The 20,776-nt window shown below is 47.5% G+C and overlaps 1 protein-coding gene across 2 annotated transcripts in view; it reads left to right on the forward strand.

Moving 5' to 3' along the window:
- The window catches only part of LOC142592736 (uncharacterized), a 30,631-nt gene that overhangs the window by 4,397 nt on the left and 5,458 nt on the right, over nucleotides 1-20,776 (forward strand). The window contains exon 2 of one of the 2 annotated variants that reach the window (XM_075704344.1): nucleotides 19,124-19,286. In XM_075704344.1, coding sequence (XP_075560459.1) covers nucleotides 19,124-19,286 — 163 coding nt within the window. Of the gene's footprint in view, nucleotides 1-2,193; nucleotides 2,787-19,123; nucleotides 19,287-20,776 lie in introns of those variants that run through there. The other variant, XM_075704346.1, reaches the window with a different exon arrangement.

Genomic DNA, 20,776 nt, shown 5'->3' on the forward strand with positions numbered 1-20,776 from the left:
GTGCGAAAAGGCTCTTCGCTTCTCATAGACCACGCCGACCACGCTGCGAGCTCGCCGCAACCTATAGTTTAACGAAAACGGACTCTCCGTGTGCCGTGGGACGTAATTCGCTTCTCCTTCCGCTAGCCACCATACTCCCGCTTTCGCTCTGCTGTCGGCTCTGTCTTGGCTCTGTTTCTGGCCGCGCGTTCGCGTTTTGCGCAGAAAAGCCGTAGCGCCGTCTGCGGACGCCGTTCTACTCACCGATGGCGCAACGTCACTATGAGACCATGATGTCAGTACTCCTCGATCGGAGGGCGGGCGATTTGAACTGCGCTAGAGGTACGCGGACGCTTCAGAACGCATTTTCTCTTAAAATAAGTCTCTCCTTGGCACGAAACAAGCGTTTCGAGGTTTCTGTGATGATATTTCTACAGTCCACGTTGACTTAATAGTAACCTTTAGTGTCCCTTTAAGGATAGTAGCAGACTTGCAAACTTCTTCTAGAAGAATACTCCGCTTATTCAGACTAGCAATCGTGATTTGCAAAGCCCGTATCTGAATATTTAGACGTTACGTAGAATTATCTGTTAATATAACTTTCGCGGTACGCGATTTTAGAACGTGGAGCGTTTCTAGAAATTCCGCCGATAAACGCTTTGCATTCATCGTAAACAAATGACCTAGGCTGGCCTTTCTGATATTATCACGCTAATAGCCGGTACATCCGGGCCTTAAGAGTCTATCTTTACTTACGCCTGATCCTCCTCGTCGAAATTTCTGAGGGGATTTTTAACAGATTCTAAGCGGATTTGTTCCGCTGCTTAGACTGAACCTTTGCGACAAAAACTACAAGTACGCTAGCGCCATCTTGGGCGTTTTTATAAGGTGAACGCGTTATCTATATGAGTTCACCATGCAAAAAGTAAAACTTGAACTAGCGGAGCTTAACTTCCGGAAACTACTGAGTGCATTACGAGGGATGCCGCAAGAGAGAGCTCCGATCCACCTGAAATTTCAAATGCACACACGTCATAAACGTGCGCATAGAGAGCACGGTACACGAATGTTTTACATTCCGCCCCATTGAAACGAAGCCGTCATGTCTGGCAGTCGAACCAGCAACCTCGTGATCAGTAACGGGACGTCAAAATGATAAGGAAAATAAGCGACCTCTCTAAATAAGTAAATGCGACCGGATCTTCAAGAGTAGCTAACAAACTTCAAAAGGAGTCAAAGATCGCTCATCAAGCGACGGAACGAATAATGGTGGGCGTAGCACCAGGAGATAGGAAGAGAGCAGCACGCATTCACGACCAAATGCGGCTGCCTGATGTTCCACTCGAGATTAAGGGGTAAACGGAGACGTGGAATAACCTATGCTTGACTAGGCCAGATAACTCGCGGGACATTAGAGCAGGGCAGCAAAATTATAACGCAATGGGCATTAAAGAAGAAAAAAAAGCACAGTCGCGTTAGATGACAACATTAACAACTCCGATAAGTAAATTTGCAGCTACACAGATAATGAAGGTTGACGCGGGACAGGCGTAATGGTGAACCTCTGGAACGAGACCGCCCTAAAGTGCGCTTAAACAAGGCTAGGACGATGATGATGGTGACAATCATCATGACGACGACGATGGCGACAGTGGAGTTGCTTGCTATGGAAGCGAAGGAGCTGGTGGCGCCATGAATAGAAATGATGATTATGATGACAATGGGACTGCGGAAAGCACACCCACCGTGGTAGCACAGCAGCCGCGGCGGCTGCATTCCGACGGCAAAGAAATTGAATTCTGGAGTCTTACGTTCCAAAACCACTATTCGGTTGTGAGGCACGCCGTAGTAGGGGGATTTCAGAATGATTTTGACCACTGGGGGACCTCTGACGTGCCCCTCATGCACGGGACAGGGGCATATTTTGCATTTCGTCCCCATCGAAATGCGGCCACTGCGGCCGAGATTCGATCCGGCAACCTTGTGCTTCTCTCATGCTTAGATTTAGGTGCACGTCAAAGGACCCCAAGTGGACAAAATTACTCCGGAGCGCCCCGCTGCGACGAGCTATCAAGACCGTGGTTATCGGCACGTAAATCCCCAGAATCCTCAGATGGGGCGAGCCTTCCGAGCCGGAACAATTTCAGCTTCCTCACATTTGGTGACACTCGGGGACACTTTTTCTATTGCTCCCCCGCTGCGTTCGAACCGCAGGTGCACCGACGCGCCCACGACGAGGACAAGCCGTCGCAGTGCCACGTCTGCCTCGCCCAGTTTCCCGACAGGAGCACGCTCCGGAAGCACGCGCTCGCCAAGCACTCGGACCGGCCCTTCATGTGCGACCTGTGCGGCAAGACGTTCTCCATGCGCGCCGCGCTCAAGAACCACCGCTACGTGCACGTGAGCTCGCGCGGCTGCGCCCGCCGGTGGCGCAGTTCCCCGCCTCCACCACCGGAATTGACGACGCCGTGCGCAGTCCAGCTGTGCAAGGTGGAGCCTGCAGACGACGCGTGCGTGGAACAGTCGCCGCCGGTGACCGGAGCTTCGCCCGTCTGACGTCAAGGAAACTGCAGGGAACGTGAGAAGTTTCGATATGACGTAACGGCAATGGATGTAGCCGGACGGCGCCAGTGTGAGAGGCCCTTCACCGAATGTCGAAGCAGCTCCAATGACGCGTCAGATGTGCTGGTGTTTGTTGGTCGTCGACGCTTTACGCGGCTGTCGCAATAAAGCGCCTCGGTTCGTTTAGTCGGCTCGATGAGTACGCACATTCTCACAAACTTGTTTAATAGATGCCGCGGCGCTCGAGACTGAAACTACTACAGTTAAAACTCGATCTAACGAAGCCCGATTTTACCAAGTTCCCCATCTAACGAAGGAATTTCCATTACCCAGTAGGTACCCATAGGGTTCAATGTTGTCATCAACCCAAATTACCGAAACTAACTTGGACGAACTCGATATAACGAAATCTTTCCTGAAATAATGAGTAAAAGTGGAGACTTCTTTGTAATTTGGTTCAGAGCCTGAGCTCTGAACCTAAGGCGTTTATATACCTAGGCGCCCTAGTCGTGGCTAGCTTTATTTTGACGAGGCTGCATGCCACGCCCATGCACGGAACTGGGGACTCAACACCGCCTCGGTAGGGACGGCGCTGGTCACTTTCGTTATTTCATGATTTATGTAAAAGAGGGCCGAATTAGCGGCAAATACGATGCAGCGGGACCTTTCGCGCGTCGCTACGTTACAATCCTAAATTTCTATATATTATCTATTATGGGGTTTCACGTGCCGAAACCACTTTCTGATTATGAGGCACGCGTAGTGGAGGACTCCGGAAATTTCAACCACCTGGGGTTCCTTAACGCGCACCTAAATCTAAGTACACGGGTGTTTTCGCATTTCGCCCCCATCGAAATGCGGCCGCCGTGGCCGGGATTCGATCCCGCGACCTCGTTCTCAGCTGCCTAACACCATAGCCACTGAGTAACCACGGCGGGTTCCTAAATTTTGAAGGATCGAAAAAGAAACCCTTTATCGATTCTAGAAACTTCCCACTTTAACGAAATAATTCGAGCGTAGTCATCACTTCGTGAAATCGAGTTTCAACTGTATACCAGCCAACGTTAGCGAAGCTCTTGAATGAAAAAAAAAATATTTAAAAAAACAAGGCGGACGATTATTTATAACATCTACGGGGGTTCGGTCGTAAGAAGTCTGTGTAACGAACACCGTACGTTTTAAAACCGTATCTTACACCGTGTTTTTTTTTTTCTGCAATCCTTTTTGCGTTGAACAGCTTGGCTTAACGTTAGCTGTTACACGCTACGCAGCATGCGGCTGCTGGTTGTTCTGAAATACGTCACAGGGAGACAGTCTGCGCCCGCAAGCAGACGTATACGGACCACAGACACGCCGGAAAAAAACTGAATTTATTCGTAATTCATGCGCACATACTTAAACGACGAGTGCACAGGAAAGTGTATAGAATGCTAAGTGCGGACTGAAGTCCTCAGTTTAAAGTTCCATTCATAGGCGGAGACTAAAATCGTCTTTGTCGCGGAATCCTTGGCCCGTATAGTTTTGTTCAGGGGGACTAGAGTGCATGAGCTCACCACTGACTCAAAAAGAATGCGCGCCGGACGATGTATACAGTGATCGACAGTTTTTAGAGACGAGTTCCTCGGCCTTTACGACTGCCTCCTCGTCGACTCGACAGCCCGCTCCACCATCACCTCAAACACCTGTGCGGCATCGAGTTAAAATGCAAATTCTGCCTTCGAATCTATGTAAAAAGTAGTCAAGAAATTTGAAGTCTTCTGCCGTTGAGAAGCATCGCGGAACAGCGTGCGGGCTCCAGATTAGGTGCGACCGCCTGCGATTTCTGGACGTGCACCCAAACCGCAGAACACGAGCGTCATTGTATTCCACCGCCATCGGCACGCGGCCGCTGAATCGAACCTGCGACCTCTATCTCGGCAGCGCCACATCATATCCACTGGGCTGCCGCGCCAAGTTTAAAGTTTGCTTCCTCCCCAACTACGCCAACTCTCTACCTCACTTAAGTCCAATGGTCAGGGCGAAGACGGTGATGAGGAGGCACGTGATCTGCGGCGCAACAACGGTTATAGTTGCGCACTGGAATGGAAGGACTGCTGTCACAACGAAACCTTGCCTTCGCGTCAGCCAACTAAGGTGACTGCGCACGCAAGCGGGCTGCAGAACACCCACTATACGAGCGCGTCCACGAAAGACTTAGCTTATACGAGGTGTGCCTTCGCCGGGCCTTATACGGTAGGCGGCATACAGAGGGTATCCCAGCTAACGTTAGCCTAGCTGTTAAAGAAAACATCTAAACATAATGTGCATCATGCGATTTTAAGACCTATACGTATAGCGTTCGGAAGTGGAAATAACTCCCAGGTGGGAGTGCAATGCTTGTCCTCTAGCAACACCCCGGTTGGGAGATTATTATGCTCCGTATGATCGGAGTAGAATTTTCACTCCGTGCGAGCAGAATTTTCGCGTGAAACCATGGGAGTTTATTTTCTGTCTTTTTATTTTTTTTATTTCACCTTGTACGGAGTTTTTTCGAGGTGCAGCGGGAGTATAAAGAAGGCATCGCGTTAGCTTACGTGAATATTTTTATATGCAGAGGCTACTGGTCAAATTACCAAATATACACAAAAGACCGCGTCAAATTCAGCGAAACAAGTCAATCAAAGCACATAAATCATGACATACATAAACATTTTGAGAATCGCCCTATGCAGAACTTTGAAAGACATCCAACGTATACGCGACACTCAAGAAGCAATGCTGCCAGTATATATAGACACGATATTGTGTGCCCCCAAACCGCCTAGTGAGCAGCTATGCTGTTTTCAGAACTACGACTCACATGCTCGCTCATACGAGATCTGCCTCTCTGAAATTCATAGGAAACCTCAATCAACACTAAACTGTTAATTCAAAACAGTGAGAAAACAATGTTGATGGCATAATTTTTCAAATTTAGCATTCCATTCTGTGAGTGTTGAAGCGGCTCCACACACTGCCGGCATTCGCGCCCAAGTATATATAGTGCGTTAGTTACAGTAAGCAAGAAAATTGTAAGTGCGTGTGCTTCATGGCAAAATTAACTTTGTGCGAAATATTGGTAGCGTAGCAACAACTTCTTAGATGTGAGCATGACCTGCAGCAGCCGACGCAACGCAGAAAAGTGCGTAGTCATACATTTTTAAACCGCACTACTAGCTCAGCGTCCAATCAACGTCTCTCGATTGTGAAAAGGAGCTACATCGCTGATCTGTCGAGCGAATTCTCACAGTCGGAACCAACAGGCATGCTCCTAAATCAGTATCTGAGATAGAGCATAGTGTTAACGCAGTATCGGAAGCATCGCGTTATCAAAACAGAAGTGCGCGATTCGATTCCCATCGCTCAGTAAGAATCTTCATTTATAGTACGCATACTTATGTCCTACCGTTTTTCTTGGGCGAGGGTATCCGTTCGCAGATACATAAAAACAGTTGCTTGCCCTCCAGTCTTTCTCACTTACAGCACAGCACAGCAACTAAACTTGGAGTATGTCAATCATGTGCGACTAGCACGGACGTCGTCGCTCGAACAGTGGCGGCTGTTGCCATTGCTAGTGATCCTTTCAAACATTACACCGGACGTCGTCAGCCCGTGCTCACAAGGACATAAAAGTCGCATTTCACGCACAGAAGAACACAAGCCACGGTGAGGCTGCATGAAAACACAGTCAGAAACTTGTGCCGACATCATGAATCAATGAGCAGCGTGGAGGTACACCTAAGCCTTTTTCCGCACTTGAAAACGTTGCTCTTGCATTCATCGTTGTCACCAAAGTGATCGCAGCTAACGTACGTGATGTTGAGATACAGTAAACTTCAGACACACCTATAACACTATCTGGAAGGAAATACGGGAAACAAATTGACAAAAACTGTCACGGAACGCCACTTCACAGATGTAAACAAACCGTCAGCCATGAGCACTGCCGACTCTGCCGAACGCGGCCGGTCGTTGGCGCGGCGCACAGCCTCATGGGAAGACCCACGTGACCGACCTGTCACGGCGGGTAGAGTTCTTTAAATCTCCCTGGGCACAGGAGGGTTATAACTTTGATCACCGGAAACCACAGGTCTTATAATTTTATTTAGCACAGTGATTTTTTTTTATATTTCTGTCTTTGAACAGCGTTAGATGGGACACATCTATACAAAATGCAGGTAAGCCCATCTTTCCCTTCGAGCGATAGTTCTTTTCATGCGCGTTTGCGGAGCGTATAGGGTATTAAATTCGCAGACCGAGGCACAGGGCCTAAGGCGAGTTCTTGAGCGTGGTGTATATTTACGCAGACATGCTTTATTTTTTCTACAGATTATTTTTTAAAAATTTCTGCGTTTAGCGTTCCTCTGTTTTTGCTCGAATTTTGCAGCAACATCGCATAACAGGGCCCGGATGACTCTATATAAAGGTTGGCACTGTTATACTTGAGAAATTCTCAAAAAAAGAAAAGCTAAGCTGCCTTTGGTCCATGATTCTTTCCTGTCAGTGTGTGTGGTATCGAGGACATGGTGGCCGTGACGTCACGTGGTCACTTGCGCCGTTTCTGCACGGAAAAGCATGGCCTTCGAAAGTATTCGTCACTACTAGTTGTAAGAAGACAAGGGAATAGGTAGACATCACGAATGGTGTCGAGAACATGATGGGTGTGACGTCACGTGGTCACTTGCGTCGTTTCTGCAAGGAAAAGCATGACCTTCAAAAGTGGTTGTCGTTACTAGCTGTAGGAAGGCGGGATTACGTAGACATCGCGAATGCCTCAAGAGAAGGCAAATTTGCACTTCTTGTCTTAGTAAACAGTGAAGTAACCGGAACAAGTCTCGCATTTAACGATCCAAACCATAAAATGCGATCTTGCTTCAAAATGTGCACTGTAAGAGAGCAACGGTAAAGGCAAAACAATTCATTGTGATGACTCAGAAACCGACCAATTGTGAAGCAGCCCTTCACTATACTTGTGTCACACGTTTGGATTATGTCTCAGCATCGGGCCTCGTGGCATCGCGTGTTCGCCGGGTGTAGGGGTGTTCGGCGATCATAAACGTCGACGAGAGACTCACGTTACGACGCCTCTCATGCTACAGCGCTGCAATGTACACAGTGAAATTTCTTCATGAATGGGAAAATAAATTTTCCTCTGCTCAGTATTCCGTGGTAATCATAATTGGTGCTTTCATTATATCCTCGTGCAAGTCCTGCCGCGCAGGCCATTTGCATAAATGCAGTTCATAATATTTATGATGAATAGGCTACATGCTAAACTATCAGTCACTGAGTTCGTGCGCATTGCACAAAATTTCACTCTGCCATTTCCGGGCTCGCATTTTTTTTTTTCCATACTATTGTAAGCAAGCGATGGGGCATCTTTCATTAAATGTACCATTGTATGAGTCGACCGTTTTACCTTACCTCTGGTCGTGTTTTTATTTTTAAAGCAAAGCTTCCTCTGCCTCTTCCCCCGACTTTCCGGGCGCTCCTGTTGCTGCTGTGATCTTGCTTGCGCGCCGCTGGGTTTCTTGCAACACCACCAGATGGAGCTCATCTCTGCGCTCCCGGGCGGCTCCACCGTGGCAGCGTTTCACAGTTTGTGCGTAGGCACGTGCTGTGCTTGCTTTCCTCTGCGGCAATAATGCAGGTGATGTGCAGGTAGCGTGCTGGGCTATCGTAGTGTAAGCATTACTATCGTGCACAGCCTGAAGAGAGCGCTTGGAGCTGGTGTCTCAACAGCGTCCTGGCCACGTATAGAGAAGGAGCACGTAAGCACGCATCGACAAAGTGGCCCCAAAGCGTTGCGCTCAGCGTCCAGTACACGCAGGCCCGAATGAAGTGTCACGCTAAACAGGAGCGTCTTCGCGAAGCAGCGAAACTTTGTACAGACCGCGAATGTGCGTACACAATGTACGCACACAAATATAAAATTAATCGAATCACGTATAGCCCCATAATTCAAATAAAGTTTAACACTTCTGCCACGTCAATCAAAGCAAAAAGCATACAAAGCCTCACTTACATCGATTCCTACAGTGCGTTGGATCCGCCATTTTTTTTCCTCCATCCACCCCACTAGTATATAGTGTGGAGCTCCTCGCGGAATTTCTGTCTCTCAAAACTGTGAACGAAACTAGGCGACAACTTACACCCTGCACCAGCAGCGGTGTGTCATTAATTATGCGCAGCATAACAGCAAGGTAAGAAGCGTGGCCCTCAAGTTTTCTATTCCGACAGCAGCTCCAGATCACAATCTACAGCAAGCGCAAAAAACCCTGCCTTGTTGGAGGCGGTGCACGTCATCAAGTCCTATGACCATCGCTTGTCTTTAGGTAAGCTTTTGCTTTTTTTTGTATGTATATATATCCACTTAGCAGTTCACATAGGTACTGGACGACCTCCAGGTTAAAGGGACGTTGTTATATACGAAAATAATTTCACACAAACAAGTTACGTACATACCGGCAACTATTTCATGCCTGTTTCCTAGACTAGTTACTACATCAAACTGGTATTCGAACAATGTCTGTCAGTACCACGCTTGGCAGGTTACAGGCTGCTTGTGTACACCCATTTACGTAAGTCTTCCATGTTCCTCCAGCCAAGAAAGAGAAAAGGGAACAGCAGTACTGTGCCAAAAGAAAGGTTATCACATTTTCAACACTTTTTCGTTGCACGTAATCAAAATTTTAGGAGTTATTCTAATCGACAGCAACCCGAAACATTATGCACATTAGTCTTCAGGCATAATGCGGCTTGCATTTCATTGAAAACGTAGAAAGAAATCTTAAATGGCACTGAACAAAATTTACGAGCATTTTTTATTCTTCTCGTCATAGTATAGGCTGGTAAGACGCGCATTCCATTTCCATCCTCCGAGGGGCCCACGTGACTTGTGATCTTGTAGGTAGCCGAAACAGCCGAAATAGCCCCAACGTCACGTGGTCAGCGCACCGTGCCTACACCGCACTCAAACTGAAGTTTATTCGCACTTCTGTTGGACGTTACGTGAGTACCACCGGCAAAAATGTGTTAGAGCAGGCAACATAGGAATATTAAATATTGCAGCTCACATAATTTAAAAAAAAGTTATGGTGTTTTACGTGCCAAAACCACTTTCTGATTATGAGGCACGCCGTAGTGGAGGACTCCAGAAATTTCGACCACCTGGGGTTCTTTAACGTGCACCTAAATCTAAGTACACGGGTGTTTTCGCATTTCGCCCCCATCGAAATGCGGCCGCCACATAATTCACTTTCTTTTTTTTTTTTTTTGCACGTTCCAGTGATTAGCCGAACGATGCACAGCCTCTGTGTACCTAGCGCGCTCGTACGGCGGCGCCGCCGTTCCGCTACATCTTGCGCCAAAAGCACGCCTAGCGGAGCGTGATGTGGATGTTCATTCGCAAAGCACCATAGCCACCAACGAGATCTCGGTTGGGCCGGCGCTTTCGTGGCAGGGAAAAAAAAAATTTGCGCCACCCTCAACAAAGTGCGACGAAATATCTCATCCCTTGTAACGTCGTCGCAAGCTCCAGACTCTTTCTCTACGTTTTTGAGTCATTAATGCGTGAGCAGTCTTTGGCCAGTACCCCAGCAAAATCTGCCCGTCCCGTGACGCGTTATGTCTGCGAAATAAATGCAAAATTGTACAAATTAACGCACGTAATGGTTATAATAGTGTAATAGCAGATGATTGGTAGCCTTAGCAAAAAGAACTGGTTACGCCGTCGCAGAGTCAAGGTCGTAATAAAAAAAGAAATTAAAGAAGTTAAGACATGTAATCATTATAATGATGAATAGTAGATGATTGGTAGCGCTAGAATAATGAAAACTGGTTACGTCGCCGTCGTCGAATCAAGGTCGTAACAAACAAAAAGGAAAATAAAGAACACATGTAATATTTATAATAGTGTAATAGTAGATGATTGGTAGCGATGGGTAGACATGCATAAGCTAGCTAAAGAAGTAAGCAAAAGCGATGAATAGCGGCCGAGCCAAAGAATGCTTACGCATCAGTAGACAAGTCACACAACTTCTGTAGCATGTGGTTTTTTTTTTTTTTTTTTTTGTTACCACGGTCCCGTGGTGTGCCACCGACGGGACATCTCGCCTTCGTCGTGCGTGGTATTCTGACGTTTCTGTCATGCTTACCCGCTCGCCGCTGGCTAGAACCGCGACCCTTGGATTCGTTAATCCGCTCTTGCGTCGACGCAGTTGATGCGGTGACCGCTGCCTCGGTGATGCTCGCGCTTTTTCCACTACTCGTAACACGCACGAGAAGGGAAAACAAGAGGTCCTCGCACCGGCCGGCGTCATTGTTCGGTGAGCGCTGTATCCGATGTCGCGCCCTGTTTGGTGCGTGTTTCGTCCGTCCAGTTTTAAAGTTGTTTTGCGCAGTACAACGCGTTTATCCGAGACAGTGTCTCCGACTCAGTCCTTGACGTCGCACCGATTCGATTCCTACACTGGAGGAGCTGGCATCAGCGTGGTTATCCCCGCGCGTGCCTGCTTATGACTGTTCTGCTGCGGCAATCGCGTCGTTACGGTGCAGTTATCGTCATTGCGAAGGCATTAGACATGGATAATAATTATTTGGATTTGGAATAATGTTGCAAGAAACTGTCAAGGGTGAGTGAACGTGCAAGTAATTTCTGGTCAAGAAATGGTAAAGAATGTAGTCTGAAGCTGTAGCCACGCTGCCTAAAATATTCCTTGTGTGCGGCGCTGTGCGAAGAACAGCATCCCGTTATAATTAGTTGGAACTTTTATTCAATGGATGTTAAAGAGTGGCTTTTGTCCTTCCCTTATCAGTTTTCTACATGCTGTGGGAAATATGAGCAAACGTCCTCGTCATTATTTTACCGGCAGCCGAGATGCGAACAAGTTCAACAACTTCGGCCTTTCAATTCCCTACTTTTTATTATTAATGAAGGTTTAATATAGTTTAATGACGTTGCCTCTTAATTTGTTATTTGTTTAGTTCATGAGTGTTGTGCTAAACAGTAAAAGGCGGATACATCTTGTCCTACTTTGTGTACTTGAAAAACAGGTCTGTACGGGCGTTTGTCAATGAAACAAGGCGATTGATGTTTTGTGTTGCGCGGGGATATTGTTGTTTTGCTCTTGGCTCATGTTTAATTATGAACGTCAGGAATTGCTGAAAAAGTGAAGACGCACCTACAATGCGCGACACGTAAAAAAATAAGAAAACACGTAGCGCGCAGGATAGAAACAAAATAAAAAGAAAGTCTGCGGAAACTCCAGTGGAGTTGTCTAAGTAAGCGTAGGCATACCCTCAATTTTCAGTTGACCCACCCCCCAATTCCAAATTGGCCCACCCCAAAATTTCAAGTTTGCCAACGCCGAAATTTTAAGTTGGCCCACCCCCCAATTTAAGTTGGCCAATTTAACTTGACTCACCCCCAAATTTCAAGTTGTCCCAGCCGCAAGTACGAAATTGGCCCACCCCCACATTTAAGTTGGCCCACCCTTGAATTTCAAGTTGTCCAGCCCGAAATTCCGGCTGGCCCACCCCTAAATTTACGGTTGGTCGACACCCAAATTTCGAGTTGGCCCCTCCCCCAAATTACCGTTTGGCCACCCCTAATTTTCAAGTTGGCCCACTTTGATTTTCAAGTCTGCCCACCCCGAAATTTCAAGTTGGGCCAGCCCCAAATTTTAAATTGGCCTTGCCTCAAATTTCAAGCTGGTCCAGCCCCAGATTTCAAGTTGGCCCACTCCTACGCTTTGCCAATCATTTTATGTGTAGCGCTATATATCCCTGTGGTTATGCAAAAGTTCATTATATGAGTGCTCTCTCTGATCAGCTGTTGCTTTTTTTTAATTGTTCCTCATGGCTTGTAAAGCTACCAGTCGTCTACATTTACACTACTATAACGATTAACTGCTTTCGCAAATTACGCATTCTTGTGCAGATACAAGACATTACACGTTTCGCCTGACGGATCGATTTTGCTGGCGTCTCTCGTGAAAGAATCACTAAAAGAAACTAAAGCCACCGCATGCGAGGCGGCAAGCGGCGGTGGTATAGAAAAAAATTGAGGAGCCGTTCCACTCTTTGAAGGCGGCTGCCCGGCGAAGCTGCTATGGTGGTATATATTATGTTGCTATATGGGTTTGTTGGTATATAACTATACACGTATTTACGTGTATATCATTTAGGCAAAATACAAAGAAATATGACACGCGCACTACATCATGCGACATACATAGACGGAGCTACCACCGAGGGGCTTTTACGACGCTGCTCTAAAGACGCAGGTGTTGTCGAAGCAGCTGCGACGGAGCGCTGTTTAGACGCAAGTGGCCGTTAGACCGAGCCTCGACATGAGCGACGATACGTACGTGCACGAAAAAAAAAACGAGTGCACGAAACAAAACACGTTTGTTCGCAATTTGCGATTGAGCATGCTTCCTAGTTAATTACTAGACCTTTAGTGCGACAGCAATTACGTGGACACTCCAGGCGCATTTCTGCCGTCGCCGTCGCCGTGAGGTTCCGTAGGAGTGAGAGCGTGTGAGGGTAAGCCGGCGAACGCGGTTCTATCTTGCGTGCGCCAGTGAGTAACGCGGTTCGGATGTATGCCCTCTCCTGTGGCGCGGGAGGCAGGGGGTGAGGTAAGGGAGGAGGGGCGTTCTTCTCCGGCGCCGCTACGGTTCTTCGGTGTCCTCCTCGCCCGCCGCTCCGTACAGAGTGTAAACAACCGTGGCGTCGACTACGGCGGTGACGAAGCCTTTGGCGGACGCCGTAGAAACGCGTTGGCGGCGCTCGCGCGTTTTCAAAGCGGTCTGCGACGTGGCCAATGTGCGCACCCGCGCGGGCCTCATCTTCAAACGATCCGCGATACTTGCAGAGTGCGCGCAGTGGCGGTAGCTTCGTATGCGCTGTGCTTTCGACGATTCCTACGCGTTGAAGCGACATACGCACGGAGGTCAATTGGCTCGCGGCTGCTGCCACGATTCCAAACTCCAGCGTTTTCACAAACAGTTTCCGCTGTCGTCGAGCGATGTGTGTTCATGTTTATATGTGCAGGCGTGACACCGTGCTGGTTAATTTAGTTAAAACACGTTGATGGGCTAGTTGGTTTCAATCCACGATTGAATGTGTAAGTGCGACTGAACAGGGACGAAGAAAGAAGCAGTCACACAGAGACGACGCTGTCTCCATGTGTCTGTATCTACGTCCTCGTGGAGGCACGCTTACGCATTCCATCATTGTTAATTTAGTAAGTAAACGAATGTTCACAAGTTTATACAGCTGATAAAGCTACTATCCTTACTGCGTACAGCTATCTACTACTTTGCTATCGCAATCGGTGCTGCGGCTTTCCCGTGGAGCTGCGAATTTTTATTCTAGCAAACAAACATGAGGCTGTTCGTTTCCCTCCCGTAGAAGCCCAGATATTGACAGCAGACCGAAATTGCACAATATTTACAACTTCACTTCGCAGTACGTAATTACAAAAAGTACATGAAACTCGGTATAATGTTATAGTCGTATTAGAGGGTCATATAATTTGTATCGGTATAGTTCTGATAAAACAAGCGTTACAGCCCTTTTCTCTAACCATACTCCCTCCGTAAATACCCATGTATTGACAGCGGACGGTAATTCTGAAACGTTTACAAATTCACTATTAGCTAACCAATTATGACAAGTAAATGAAACTCGGCATGGTTCATAGAGTCGTCCTAGCGGCTAATTTTAGTATGTTTTTTTCTTCTTTTTTTCAGAATACCTACATTAGATTGAGAGCTACAGAGCATTTGCTAGAAAGTTTGCTTTGCAGAGGGTAGCCATTTTTCCAGAGGGTATACCCATAGACATCTTCGCTGTAAAAAATAAAACTAATGAAATGAAGCACGAAAGTGGTGCTCCAGGCGCTCTGTGCCGCCGCACGCCATGCATGGCGCGCCACTTGTTCCGTTAACAGCAGCGCACGAACGTGACCTTAGTCACACGTAAGGAAAAACCTCAGCCGCAAACGATACTGGCGTAATAGGAACAGAGCTGTACACGTTTCACCTCTACCATTCCTAACACAGCGTCATGCCTCGCTGTGCCTGCAGTGCTTCGCGCATTGGCATTCAAACACATCGAAGAACGCGCTACGCAGCGTTCGTGTCGGCGCGGGCGTTCAGGCGCACGATAGACGCCGACCCATCGGGACGCACCTCGCGTCTCTCTCACGTAGAGCCGCACCGGCACTGGCCAGTTTTCAGACGACGTGCTTGGCCGAGCGGAGAAGTCGCCCTGGAAGCGCCGTCTCTTCACCCCCGACGTTTTCAGCGAAGCACGTGGAAGCCGTACAGCGCCGAAGCGGTTCAAGCGAGCGATATACTAAAGGTACGCATTCATGTACATAACGCAATCTACTGAGGCTGTTTTCGAGGTGTACGATTTGTGAAATGCAACTTTAACAGCGTCTTTCATTCTGCTTAACGGCGTGCAGGAATGGTACCCCAGAAATTTGCGGCCTTCGTGCAGGCCGATTTGAGGGGAGCGATCTATGGGAGCGATTCGCATTTGTGTTTACAAAAACGTACGTTGTTTACACTGTGCAGTGTGTTTGACGTATGGGTTGAACGGAAGTGCACAACGCGTATGCCATGAGTTATTAATTACCCCGTTTAAACACTCGGTGTTTTCGTGTTTCTTTCCCACTGGATATACAATACCGCCCTCACGCGTGTCTCTAATGTTGTATGTACGTCCCAGCTTGGCGATTATTTTCTGTAGAGCGTCAGTACAACTCACTGCCGTGGTGCTAACGGCAAATCTCCGTGCAGCATAGCTCATATGCGAACGCGTTTGCAAATTATTGCGTCCCCCACTAAAGCTCTAGCGTAAGAATTTTACGCACCGCGATGAGGAAAGACTGGAACTACGTTAAGTGTGATCACCTCACCCTGTATACCAATGCTGCAGTGGGGTCATGACCTTGCGTCGCCGATAGGTCGCAAATAGACACGTGAAACTGCAGCCGCCTGAGTTTCTCAGAAATACTGTACATTCTCATTAAAGACTTTAGAGTTCTACCGCAGTAAAGGACGTTCATTCGTTGTCAAGGGTAGCTGGCCTACGCTTTTCTTTCTTTTTCTTTCTTTTTTTAGTGCAGTGTACATGCTTTGAACATAATTCTTCCCGCATTAATATTCGTCCTCAGCCTCGCTTGCAATTTATTTATTTGACAATGTGCAGCGCTTTTTTTTTTTTTTGCAGCACGTAACCTTAGAGCAAGGGGAAATTCACAGAGCATAGTTGTTCACAACAATCCAAATGTAAGGCTGCCGAAATTTTATAGCAAAACTGTTACGCCATTTCTCTACGGTTAAGGGTAGGTAGTTCCACAGCCGTTTTTGTGCGGTCGTGAAGGATGGCGTGCGGCTTACCTCTTATCCAATCAATCAAAGAACAGCCATAGTCCCGAATCTTTGCTTTCAAATGTCATTTGCAATCAGTATAAGATAAAACTTCCCCTGCCACATTTCAATAAAGCAATAACTTAATCGCGAGGCTTCTTTTCTTGAAAGTAGTCACTATATTTTGTTTCTTACGTCACGTTTTCCCGGCTACACCCTGGAGGTCAGCTAGGAATTTGAGGCGGTGGTGGCTGTGCCTAAATGGGTTCTGTGGCAACGCTGCATGGTTTGGGTCAATAGAAACAGTCAGCCAGGAACGCGCTCGAACGCTGCGTGGCTGCTGCCTTTGAGCGTGAGCGAGCAAACAAGGTGGGGTAACTCGGCTGTGCATCTTCACTATATTTTCAATGAATAATCTGATCGGTTACTCGCTTCGTACTAGCCAAACCAGCACTTCGGTTACAGCAATCTGGCAGTAACTTTGCTGACATTGAAGAGCTTGCAAGACGTTTACGGTGCTGTGTGTGCGCTCATTTGTATGCTCTGAAATCCTTGTGGGAGGCAAATGTTCGTAAAATGGTTAACAAATCACTTGATGAATTTGTCATAAAGTAAGGAATAACAATTTACGACTATGCCTCTTCTAGTAGATTGAAGACAACCGCATCCTTTAAAAAATAACCTGTAGCCTCTCTCATGGCACACTTGGTCATGGGAAGGATGTCTTGTTAAGCACGTACCAGTCGGACATGTTGTTTGCCGAGCAGAAAGTATTGTTTCACGCCATGTGTAAGAATTGTTTTTCTACTAATTTCGAAAATCCCAATGTCAAATCCCGCTGCTTACGTCAGATAGAAAAATGTGTTGTACCTCGAATGTACATAAACTACGGCAAGAGGACTCGTGCGTTCTACGTGCCGGCAAAGTTTAATAGCTTGAATGACCGTGATATCACAGGATCATTTAAACAAATAAAATCATTTCCAAGGCCGTGGGTGATACGTATTACGCATGTTTGTTAAACTTTCTTCCCTCAGATTTTTGTAAGCATGATGCAATGACGGAGCATATCCGACAGAATGTTTTATACTACGTACCATTTTGCATTTGTTACTATTGGATCCAGTTTGTGCAACCTAATTTCCGCAGTTGTGTTTCATGTCAATGTATTTCTGTTCAATCTGTCTTACAGATATATTATGTGCATGTCTTTTCAGTAATACAGTAACTTTCTTGTTTAGTTAAATCCGTTGTACCCGCATTGGTACTACCTGCTGTACTGCTCAGCCTCGCACAAAAGCACTGTTGCTTATGCGGGCGAGATATGTAACTGTGAAGAGAATGTTTGTTGTTGTTGTTGTTGTTGTTGTTGTTGTTGTTGTTGTTGTTGTTGTTGTTGTTGTTGTTGTTGTTGTTGTTGTTGTTGTTGTTGTTGTTGTTGTTGTTGTTGTTTAATTTTATTCACTGCCTTGGTGCGGAACACACCTCGACGTGCCTCTTACTTTCTTTTTCCAGAAAAGGGAAAATATTCAGTGAAGGTCTTAAAACAAACTGTGTCACGGCGAAGCACAACGGCGAACGAGATTCGCGCAGTTATTGTTTTAGAGACGTTAAAGGGGCCGCTATGTAAATAAACGTGACAACGACGGAAGAATAGGCACCGCATCTTCGCGATTAACATACACGCTTTTCAGAGCCAGTGCTGCGACGGCCTCGCACTCACTGCACTTAGATTACGTGCAGTAAAAGTACCATCCCTGAAAAGCACCCGCAACGCCAAAAACACCGGTGTTTCGATGCGTTGCCTCACTGCACTGAACTACGGCAAATCTGCGAGCAGATTCGCATTCCCAGTGCGTAGGAAATATCGTTCTGCATATGTGAAGGCGTTGTGCTATAGTGTTGTCGTGTTAAGCCAGAATGACAGCAGATTATTGAGGCGCGCACGAAACATCCGTGTTTCATTGTAATTGCGCCTAAAGCTGTTGCGCCACCATACGAGCTGAACGATAAAAGAAGAAGCTCACGGACAAAAAAAGAAAGGGTACTGCCACGCCCAGTAATGAGCTACAACGCGCGACCGCTCTGGCACGCTCTTGCACGTTGTAGCTCAATCTCTGAGCGCGATTGCGCAACGTGCAATGTTTCGGTCTTTGAGTGGTGCTACAGGGTAAACAGAACAATTAGTTAATTGCAACAGTTTCGATCGGTGGACCGATCTTCATCAGGGTTTATATATATATATATATATATATATATATATATATATATATATATATATATATATATATATATATATATATATATATATATATATACACACACATTAGGGGAACACTGAGGCATTCTCGAGGCTCGCTAACGGTCACGCTTTTCACGGTGCGCAATTTGAACAGGCTTACTGCGAAACATGCTCAAATTATTAATATTTCACCGCAAGAGCTCTGAATCTGGAATTCGAAATTCGCCATACACGCGCGCATCTTGCGGATGTCAGCGAGCGAGCCAGACCGGCCAGTGTTCGCCTTTGTTTGCGTGGTCGTGCGTTTAAGTGGGCGTGCTTCTTCTGCGAGTCAGTCAGTGTCTGCGTGTACGCGCCCACTCGATATGGTGCGGCCTGTGCGTCGTCAATCCAATGGCCGTGATGCGTGCTCGCGAATGAGGCGTGTTTTCAGTCGCGTGCTCATGTTCTCGCGGCCGTTCTTGATCATGCAGTCGGTTGTACTGTGCCGCCCAATTCCCATACTTTAATATCTCTTTGTCCTTTACGTCGCTGCACCGTCTTGATCCCACGTATTTCTCCCGCCCTTGCCGCGAAAGGGCTCCGCCGTTCAGTCGACCTTCCAGTGCATTATTACCCTGACGAAAGCAAGCCACCTTGTCGAAAGGGCCGTGCCAGTCTGAGGCTTTCCTCGTTTATTTACTGCTGATCACTGACTGTAAGCACCTGTTCTGTTAAGATTTCTTATAATAGCGTGTTTTGTTCCTGTTACGTATCGGCAGCGCTTTAAAGAAATACGTGCCTCTGCTGCTTCTGATTGCAACTCCTCACGATAGTAGTATCGCGTTTGGGTGGAGGCCAGCACAGTGTGTTTCGTAGGGATTGCTCCGCAGAACGTTGGTGTGTCGCCCTTAGCATCTTTCAGGGGGCAAGCATGCTTCTGTTCGGTGCGCAGATGGACCCCGTGAAAAAGGAAGTGGCTGCCACAGCGTCGTCGCGCGCTCCCGGAGACGCGAGTCTGAGCCAGGCCGCGCGCACTGCCGACATCAAGCCGCTGGTGCACTACGCCCGAAAGCGCCTGCAAAATAAACGCTGGCAGAACTGGTGGTCTTGGATGAGTAAGTAGGATCACGTGGCTTCACAAGCGTGCGGCCACTCGAAGCCGCTGCTCTGACTCGAGTGCGATAAGTTCGCTGCTCTCACTTGATCTTCATAACATGGCTCTGAACAGAGTACCGCCCATACAGTTCGTACGCTTTAATGAGTGAGTGGTGCGCCTTATCGTAACTGCCAGAGCCGAGCCGGCTTGGTTGTGTTGGATTTTTTTCTCGACTCCGAATTCTCGAGAGAGGCTCCGAATTCTCGACGGAAGAATTCGGAGCCTCTCTCGGCGTCCGTGGTCTGCTGCTTTTATACTCTCGGAGTCGAGGGCAAGAAGGAACGGCTCTGGATGGGGCGCACGTGACGGCGCCGCTCGGGCACGTTGAGACTAGAAGGTGACGCATCCGCCGGGCCGGCGCCGTTCAGACCTCCTCGCTTCACAGTTGGGGAGCTCCTCTCCCCGGCTGCCGCGCTTTGACAAGCGTGGACACCAACATGCACACACACTCACACACACACACAAAGACACGTGGCATTGAAACATGCCTGGACGCCCTTGGCAGGAAGCGTTACGGCAGCGCTGAACGGGCCAAAATGTCCGCCGCTTTGAATGAAGCCGCGGCGTCCGTTGCATCCGCGCCGGCTATACCGCGCGTCGTAGGCGAAACGTAACACTGCCCTGGACCCACATGCGGTCACAGTTGTATGGTTCGTGATTTGAAACTGGCCAACGCCGATAACTTTACTTCACGTCGGTACAAGTATGAGCTCAGATTACCAAACTCAGGAATGTGGATGAGAAAACGCTAAGAAATGTTCAGAAATATGGCGTCTGAACTTTTGTAGGCAGCATGTGCTTGCGCCAACACCTTTGAAAGCCCAGATTTTACAGGATTGGGTCGGTAGCGTGCAGAAACCCGAAAAAGAAACGTGAAGTCAGCGAGCATATTTAGAATCGCTAACGAAGGTTGTACCACAGTACATCGGAAACACACCTGCATTGCAGGGCGAGGGTTTCGATTAATCTTCAGTGTCTCAGAATAGATCGGCGAGGGTCTTGAATGCCTTGTACTACGCCCTCGTAACACCTGATCGTCCAGAAGAATTTTCTGCACGCAGGCTCACCCTGGCGCAATAGCATGACCGAGTCGGAACCCCATGTAGAACGCGCCAATGGAATACGTGCCAAGTCTACTGAATGTTACATAAAGTCTGCCAGTTTGCACTCGTGAAACAAATTTAAGCCTATTGCGGCAACGTTTGCTACAGCAAAGTCTCCTCACGAAAGGCTCCGGCTAGTCGGTCTCCAAATCTTCCATTGGAAGACTTCTCAAGATGAAATTATACAGTTTGGGAAGACTGGCTATTGGGGTAGTTCGTCTTGCCCTACAGTTGTGGTAGTTTAGCGTAAATTAATAAGGCAATGCAAATGAAAAAAGCGCCCGTTCTTGTGCACTTTGTTATTTTGTGTCCGTCTAAAAATTTGCGCCAATCTACGCTAATTATA

Source organism: Dermacentor variabilis, chromosome 9 (genome assembly GCF_050947875.1).
Source record: "Dermacentor variabilis isolate Ectoservices chromosome 9, ASM5094787v1, whole genome shotgun sequence".
Lineage (NCBI taxonomy): Eukaryota > Metazoa > Arthropoda > Arachnida > Ixodida > Ixodidae > Dermacentor > Dermacentor variabilis.